Source organism: Dipodomys ordii, unplaced genomic scaffold (assembly GCF_000151885.1).
Source record: "Dipodomys ordii isolate 6190 unplaced genomic scaffold, Dord_2.0 Scaffold19, whole genome shotgun sequence".
NCBI lineage: Eukaryota > Metazoa > Chordata > Mammalia > Rodentia > Heteromyidae > Dipodomys > Dipodomys ordii.
The window spans coordinates 11,892,122-11,900,849 of NW_012267235.1; the positions used below are offsets into that span (position 1 = coordinate 11,892,122).

At 49.0% G+C, this 8,728-nt stretch overlaps 2 protein-coding genes across 2 annotated transcripts in view; both read right to left on the reverse strand.

Moving 5' to 3' along the window:
• Positions 1-184: 184 nt before the first annotated feature.
• Positions 185-5,872, reverse strand: Eif4a1 (eukaryotic translation initiation factor 4A1). Its single transcript, XM_013013343.1, has 11 exons — positions 5,714-5,872; positions 4,373-4,421; positions 4,115-4,247; positions 3,711-3,850; positions 2,349-2,517; positions 1,913-2,022; positions 1,636-1,779; positions 1,420-1,557; positions 1,250-1,339; positions 942-1,021; positions 185-840 (listed from the first exon to the last, which is right to left on the reverse strand). The coding sequence occupies exons 1-11, from the start codon at positions 5,734-5,736 to the stop codon at positions 696-698; spliced, it is 1,221 nt and encodes a 406-aa protein (XP_012868797.1). The 5' UTR covers positions 5,737-5,872; the 3' UTR covers positions 185-695.
• Positions 5,873-6,699: 827 nt separating this feature from the next.
• Positions 6,700-8,728, reverse strand: part of Senp3 (SUMO1/sentrin/SMT3 specific peptidase 3) — a 9,606-nt gene continuing 7,577 nt past the window's right edge. The window contains 5 exon segments of the mRNA XM_013013125.1: positions 6,700-7,208; positions 7,853-7,903; positions 8,022-8,105; positions 8,282-8,434; positions 8,529-8,551. Coding sequence (XP_012868579.1) covers positions 7,098-7,208; positions 7,853-7,903; positions 8,022-8,105; positions 8,282-8,434; positions 8,529-8,551 — 422 coding nt within the window. The 3' untranslated portion in view covers positions 6,700-7,097.

Below are 8,728 nucleotides of genomic sequence, written 5' to 3' on the forward strand. Positions count from 1 at the left end.
AATTAATCACCAGAAAACCAAAAGTGGTGCTGTGGTTCATGTACTCACATTAAGCTTAAGAATTCAGGGATGGTACCCAGGCCCAGAGTTCAAGCCCCATGACCAGGAAAAAAATTAGCTACCAAATGGGATGCTAATGAACCGAAGTATGAGGGGAAGGGAAGAACAGAAAAGCCCAAACAGGCACTTTCCAAATCATTTTATTCAGAATTTTGTGTTTTGTTTCCTGAATCAATAAATACTATACAAAACAATGTAAAAATGGCTACCATTTTCTCTCCCCTGCTCCCCCTACCTAGGGACAGTCCCCTGGACACCTCATGCAGGGCTTCTCCCTGCTTTGGTCCAGGAAATAAGGTTAAGCTGACATGTTATAACCCCTTGAATCACTTTCAGAGGGATCCAGCTGGGGTGGGAGAGCCTCTGGGATCAGGAGGTGACTAGGTTAAGGAAATGGATTAGTGTTTCTGGGAGGAGACGGCGCCTGGGGCAAGAGCGTACCCCAAAGAAAAGGGTGTCTAAAATGTTCACGTTTCCTTCTTTTGCCTCAAAAAGTGACATTTATTCAAAGAAAAAAAAGGGAAAAAAAAGACAAGATGTCCATCCCTTGGCTCCCCTTCCCTCCCCCCTCCAGCTGCTCCTTAGCCTGACCAGGGTTCAATCCTGGTTGGGGCCAGGTAGCATGAGAGCCCTTCTCAGATGAGGTCTGCAACATTGAGGGGCATTTCTTCAATGGAGGTGTTGTAGAAGGTCTCGATGTCTCTAAGAGTCCTCTTGTCTTCTTCTGTTACCATATTAATAGCCACACCCTTACGACCAAAGCGACCACCACGACCAATTCTGAAAAAATAATAATGGAGTGGGAAAAGGGGATACCAGCACATGTAGTCAGCAGGCAGGGATGGGGTAATGGAGCTGGACCAGTGCCCAGGCACACTCACCTGTGGATATAGTTTTCCCTATTAGTTGGAAGGTCATAGTTGATGACTAAAGAAACCTGCTGCACATCAATGCCTCTGGCCTGTGTCAAGAAAGACAAATGAGAATGCAATCTATCCAGAGACTTAGTAAAGTATACATGTAGGCAGCCTAAGGAAGGCAAAGGAAACATGCATCCCCTGTTCCCCAGAATGTTTAGGCATGCCAGATTTTCTTCCAAGTTGCTACTTTCCTGAGAGGCACTAGCTGGCCCCCTGGAGAGGGAATCACCTTGGATTCTCTTCCCATTTTTCTCTCAATCCTTACTCACCAGCAGGTCAGTGGTGATCAGTACTCTGCTAGAGCCAGACCGGAACTCCCTCATGATCACATCTCGTTCCTTTTGGTCCATATCTCCATGCTAGAAAGTACACAACATAATTTATAGCAGCAGATAGCTAGTAACTTACACACAGACACACTACGTTAAAGGAAATTCACCATGGCAGATACTGTGAAGTCTCGGGCATGCATCTTTTCAGTAAGCCAGTCGACCTTCCTTCGGGTGTTGATGAAGATGACTGCCTGAGTGATGGTCAGGGTTTCATACAAGTCACACAATGTGTCAAGCTTCCATTCCTGAAGATGGGAGAAAAATCAGTCAGGGGCTATACCCCACAACTTACTATCAGGCCCGCCACCTGCACTGGCCCCCACCTCTCTTTCCACATTGATGTAGAATTGGCGGATACCCTCCAGGGTCAACTCTTCCTTCTTGACAAGGATCCGAATGGGGTCCCTCATGAACTTCTTGGTCACCTCAAGCACATCAGAAGGCATTGTAGCAGACAACAAGACCACCTGGTAAAAAAGATTACCCCTCAGGGTGGGTAGATATGTCATGCTTATCCCTAGTGAGGTCTAAGAGGTTAAGAAAGTTTCAAGATCACGTATAGTTCCTTGGCACTTGCTCTGCTTTCACCCACTTTCTTACCTGGGTGTTGCTGTTGAGCTTTTGGAATATATCATAGATCTGGTCCTTAAACCCACGGCTTAACATCTCATCAGCTTCATCCAGTACAAACATCTTGATGTATTTGGGAGCTACAATGCATTAATACAAACACCTAATTACCAAAGTGTGAAATCTAAGCCACTTCCTGCTAAATAGAAAACTTGACAGGAAGCCTGCTCTCAGAATTTAAGGACTGATCCTTTGCCCAGAAATTCCCTGACAGGCCAGACAGCCCTGGGAAGTAGAACACTAACAGGGCCCAAGACAACAGGGAAGTTAGGCTCAGATGACACGCATGGGATTCATCATAGAGCATCTCCTCAAGAAAGGAAAACCTATTCCTGCAAAGATTTCTGGTTAAGTAATAGTTTGAGAAAGGATACATAGATGACTCCAATTGAAAAATAGTACTTACACAGGTATCTTCGATTAAGCATATCGAATACACGGCCAGGAGTACCCACGATGATATGGGGAGCCTCCATCTGCAACTTCTGCACTTCAGCACGTACATTGGTGCCCCCAATGCAGGCATGGCAGGAAGCACCCATATAATCTCCTAATGCCATGACCACTTTTTGTATCTAAACACAGAAAAAAAACAAGGTATTTTTTCCCCTGTGTTTTGGTCTTGGGGCTTGAACTCTGGGCCTGGACGCTGCCCTTGCACTCTTCAGCTCAAGGAAGGTGCTGTACCACTTGAGCCACAGCACCACTTCTGGTTTTCTTTCTAGTGTTTATTGAAGAGTCTCATGGTCTTTCCTGCCCAAGCTGGCTTTGAACTGTGATGCTCAGATCTCAACCTGAGTAGCTATAATTAGAGGCATGAGCCACCAGTGCCTGACTGATAAGAACTGTGACAGTCTTAAGTGGTTTTTACCATGTATTTATTCACAATGAAACCTACTTTCTTTTTTATCTCATCACTTAACACAATTAAGATAGGTTAAGCTGGGCGCCAGTGGCTAATGCCCGTAATTCTAGCTACTGAGGTGCAGATATGAGGATCACGGTTGAAAGCCAGCTTGAAGTTTCAAACAAAGTCCATTACTCTTACCTCCAATAAACTACCATAGAACTGGAAGTGGTACTGTGTCTCAAGTGGTAGATACTAGCCTTGAGCGGAAGAGCTGACAGTGAGCCCAGAGTTCAAGCCCCAAGACAGACCAAAAGGAAAAAAAAATTCCTCAACTTTCTGAAAATTGTAACCTATTTAGAACTCAGAAACATTTATTGACCACTAAGGCATACCTGGGGGTCGATCGCATACTTGCTACAAAGCCCAAGCTAGGTGACCTTTACTGAAAAACTTTGAGCCTCACAAAGCATTAAGTCTAATGTTATTTTTTTTGTTCCAAGTCTCAAAGAACAATCTTGACAAATTTCTGTGTCCTAGGCATGAAACAGCTTTGGCCACTGATCCAGGCATCAAGCTAGGATGAACAAAGGATCATCACATATTCTGCCCCTGACTGATATAAGAGCCACCACCACCAACGAAGTGTCTCTTTGCCCACTGCCAGGGGGTTTGTTTATAAAATAACCATCTAACTTGCCTAGCCAGTTGGGCTCTACCCAGAAACCTTCCCATCTGACCCAGGAAATGGTTATATTTGGATAGAAAACAGCCTACAATTATCCCAACAACTAGGACCAAATCATTTCTCTCACCAGAGTATCTCTTCATCCCCTAAATGCAGTGGAAATTTTTGGTGTAGGGGTGGTGCTAAATTCATTGTCTTATAAAGTAACCCTTTGATGGAAAGATGACACTTACCTGCTGAGCTAATTCTCGAGTGGGGGCCAAGACCAAGGCTTGAGTGGCCTTTAGATCTAATTCAATCTGCTGTAAAATCGATATGGCAAATGTGGCTGTTTTCCCAGTCCCAGATTGGGCTTGAGCGATCACATCATAACCTGAACAAAACAAAGCATTAGTTTACTTCTCACCAAACATCTATTTTGGGTTGGTTCATGAGACAAATAGTTTAATAAACATAAACAGCAACATGTGTGTCCAAGGCATGAACCAGGCAAAGGCACAGATCAAAAGCCATGCTGGGATAAACATGGGATTGTTTTGCCCCTGGCTGATATAAGATAAGCACCATGAAGTTGATGCCACTTTGCCCAGAACAGGGAGAGTCCACAATCAATTCTGTTGGGGCTGAAATGCCTTACCCTTGATACAAGGAAGAATGGCGCGTTGCTGGATGGCAGAGGGCTTTTCAAAACCATAGGCATAGATGCCACGGAGGAGAGACTCCGAAAGGTTCATATCATCAAAGCTGTCAACAATTTCATTCCAGTTACTCTGCGGGGTGCAAAGACATTAAGACCTAAATGGTGACTTTGTACTTTCACAAGCCCTCCAGCCTTTAGTTAAATAAAACCCTACTGGCTTTGTATGTAAAGCTAAAAGGAAGTTGTCAGTCTTACCTCGATGACACCTTCTGGCTCCATCCCATCGGGGCCATTGTCTCTGGATCTGTAGATTTAAAAATTGAGCTTTATCAGCAAAAGGGCGAGCATTAGGCCCATCAGCCTTCACTCCCTGATTCACCTACCAGTTTCCAAGATACTCGGAACCACTCAAAAAAGTTAAGTAGGGGACCTGGTCACCTCCACAAAGTAAGGAAACTGGTTAAGGGTCGGGCCGGTAGGAATATCGTCATATCCAGTGCCCGGATGTAGCTTTTGCCGCCCAGCCCACGTGTACTGGGGTTCACCATTCAAGGCCCAATCGCGAGCACCTCCCCTTCGCGGCAAGAGAAAACCGGAAGTCCCGCCCCTCAACTCCCAGACCCGATAGGACGTCCCCTTCCCCCCCCACGTCATCCCGCCCACGCCCTCCCCCGACTTCCTCCAGCCGATTCCCTCCCCCCTCGCGGTGCCCGGATGTGGGAGGCCGCGGGCGGTGGCGGCCTCGCGCACAATGAGCCCCAGTCGAGCTAGCAAGGGGGGGATTGCACAACACTTAGAAGCAAAGCAGACGGGGGGAGGGGAACCCCTCAAGCCGCCATGTGCTCGTTCCGTCGGCCACCCAGCGGCTTCCCCCACCCCCCCACTCCATGGAACAATCCACATCCCGCCCGCCCCGTCGCGAAATGGCGTCGCCCTCCCGTACCTCAGGCCGCTCACCCCCGGAGTTAAGTGGACCTGCCCATCCGCAGTTTGCCAATTGCTCAGCTTGTGCGGCAAAATGGACCCGCCCGCCCGGCGCCGGGTGGGCTCCTGGTGCCTCACGCGGCCGCTCCTCGGGTTTAGGGTCAGTCCTGGCCGTCAAGAAAACCAGCACACTGTTCCGGCCGGTTTCTTCTCCCCCGACCCACATCTCAACGGCGACCGAGTCGCTGCGTGGCTACGGATCCGGGCGCCCCCGTCCCTCGCGAGTGGTGCCGTCGGAACCCTCCGGCAGCCCCGCGCGCGAGCCGGCCCCCGGTGGAGAGGCAGCGCCGGCCGGCTCCGCGCCACGCAGCCGCCGCTTTCCCACGCCAGGTCGCGACCTCGTCCGGCCACCGAGAGGCAGGGTTCCGCGCACGGGACCGCCTAAGACGAGAACTCGAGACGACCCTCGCTCGCTCGGCTCTAGCCGGGCCGTCCTTCCCTCTGCCTCGACCCCGTTGGCAACGTCGGCCGTAGGATCTCCCCCCTTTGCCCCTTGGGCGGTTTCCCCCGTAACCCCGGGGGACCTGGGGCGGTAGGTTGGGCCCCAGGAGGGTCCTCAAACGGGAACGATGGGGTAAGTAGCCACAAGCTCTTGCAAACGCCTATTCTTACCGGGAATCCTGACTCGCAGACATGATCCTTAGAAACTAGGGCGGAGTGCCCGCCTATCGACAACTTATAGAGCCCCCCGACCCCGCCCCAGCCATCGCATTGGCTTGGCCGCCTCGGCCCCGCCCGCCGTCCCTCTGCAACTCGGCGTGACGTTAGTTCGTAGACGCTAAGGTTCGCAGCTATCATTGGGTACCTTGGATGCCTATCAAGTTGAAGACCCGCCTCACAGCCTCATTGGCTAGCGGGCCCGCCTCTCTCGCCGGCACGGAAGTGACATACAGGAGTCTGGCCTCGAGGCCTGGCAGCCATCTTGGGGCCCTGCACCCTTACACGTGCGGAGGCGATCGTGGCCTAGTCATGTGGTTCGGGAGGCCCTATCGCGCAGAGGGGGCGAGGTCTCAAGCCTCCAGGGACTTCCGCGCTCCTGGGAATGTCACTTCCCTTTACCTCAGCGAAAGGTTTCCTAACTTTTGCTCCCCGTAGCAGCAGACAGACCCAACACAGCCCAGGCTTCTTAAGTGGAATGGGAATGCGCTAGCCCAAGAACTGGGAAAGTTCCCCTGGATGGTGGGAACTTTTTGGCTTAAGGGTATGTTATGTGGGCAGCTGTTATTCAGCTTGGCCATCCCCTCGGGCCCTGGTCCCTTCAGTCGCGTCTTGTTCTCCAGCTTTCTTCTTAGGCTCCCTTATTTTATTTTTTGTCCGTCGTGGGGCTTTAACTCAGGGCCTGAGTGCTATCCCTTAAGCTCCCTTATTTTTGAGGTACCAACTTTACTTTCTCCTTACTCTTTTCACCCCTGGCAGGGGAGTTGCTTGGGTGATGAGAATAATAGGGTGTTGGCACTGTCTGAGCCAAGTATGGAAAACTAGTTTAGAAGGTCTCAAGATCCCAGAATGGGTAGTTAGCCATAACTTGAAGACCTGAGCGAGAGCACATCCACAAGTTTGAAGCCTTAAGGAAGACCACTGTTATGTATCTCCAAAGGATCCTTTATTGACCAGAGCAGGACCATGGCATTTATATATATATTTATATAAAAAAAAGGTTTGAAGATCTGGCAGGCAGTAATCCCTTTGCTTGCCCACCACCCCCACACGTTTTTCCTGTCTCTTGAACATGGAAGGGGGAATGACTGCTCCACGCAGGCCACAAGGCAAAGTTCCCCTTATAGAGAGGTGAGAAAAGGGCTTTTCCATGGCCACGCCCTGCTCATCAGAAATCAGTATTCTCTCAAAAAGGAAAAAAAATACAGAAGTCAATTTAAACATTTAAATATGAAAAACAAAACAAACCAAAGGGAACTGGATTGGAACTGGAGTTTCTTGGGAAGGATCTCCCACGTCCCCCTGCCCATTAATGGGCTCAGGGCATGGGGCACGACGCTCACACAGTGAGTTTGCAGTGACACAGCTCCTTGTAGATCTGCCGACGAAGTTTGGGCATGTCCTGCTGGGTGAAGCTGAATGGCTGAGACAGAGCCAGGTGCTTGCAGTACTAGATGTTAACAAAGTACGTCATGAGAATCAGGTACTGAGTAGTCCTCCACAGTGAAGACCTATGGCTATACCGTTAACATTTTAATCTTTCAGAAAACATTCTCATTTTATATATAGAGAGAGCACCAGGCTTAGTTAAAATAAGCTTGATTCTTTTTAAAGCTTTTCTTGGTGTAAGTGAGAAAAAATATATTAAGTCAGATTTAGGCACCTGTGTCAAATCCAGAGTCAAAGGCCAGAGACCCAAAGCCGCTGTGGGAAGTAGATATCCTGTATTCTAACACATCTGGCAGCTCCTGACTCCACAACTGGTTCTGAGTTAAATGAATCAACAGTCCCATAAATCCCCACCCCCTCTTTTTTGTTGTTGTTGGTTTTGGAGCTTGAACTCTGGGACTGGGCACTGTCCCTTCAGCTCAAGGAAGTGCTCTACCACTTAAGCCACAGCGCCACTTCCAGGTTTTCTGATGGTTTACTGGAGAGAAGAGTCTCCTGGACTTTCCTACCAGGCTGGCTTTGAACCATGATCCTCAGATCTCAACCTCCTGAGTAGCTAGGATTACAGGTGTGAGCCACCAGTGCCCAGCTTGTAACCCCCCTTTAATTCAGTAAATCCAAAGCTCAGGAACCCCATGTCCTTACCTGCAACACAAAGGCGCCACAGTCGCTGTCATTATTCTGCCTGGCCACGTTCTAAAAAAATAAAAAGTAAGCTCATTCACTGGCAGCCTCCCAAGAATATGCCCCCAGTATCTGCCTTTTACGCACTACCCCCTACCATCACCCCATGCTATTCTTCCTGGTAACTCACCATTTTGAAGTAACCTTTCCAGCCCTGGTGGAAATCCAGTCGATCTTTCTTCACTGCCTCTGCCTGCAGATACTTGGCAATATGCTATTTAGACAGGGAAAAAGAGAAAGTGATGCATTTCCTTGCTCAAATGAATCCAGGGTATGGTATTGGCAAATAACATTCAAGTCAGAGACTGAAAGCCATTTTTTGGGTGAAATGCCTTGCCACTTCACTGTATCTCCCCAAACTCTATCCATCTTCCCTTAATCCCCTCAGACCTTAGGGCAGCGGCGGTTTAGGGTGCGCTGTGAGTCAAAATAGGTGATGGTGCGTTGCCTCACGTCAACAGAAATAAGGGACCAATGCACCTCCAGGTGGATAGGAATTAACAGTAGCTCCTTATTGAAGATGTCCACCTTGAAAATAAAGTGCTAGACGTCAGGTACAATACAAGGATCCTGAAAATTGTCCTTAAGTTCTAAAGAGAAAACCAGCAACAGGCAAGAGAACCCAGTGGAAGAATACAGGCCCTGCATCTGGGCTAGATTCTTGATGGTAAGGGAAGAAGGCAGGCAGGAATAAGGACTCAATATCAGAGCATACCAATTAAAGGTCCACATCACACACTGAAAGAACTGCTTGTAGGATTTTGGAGACAGACTACTAAGGCTGAAAATCAACTCCCCTGAGGCTGGGAAGGTGGCTCAGTGGTAGAGCGCTTGCCT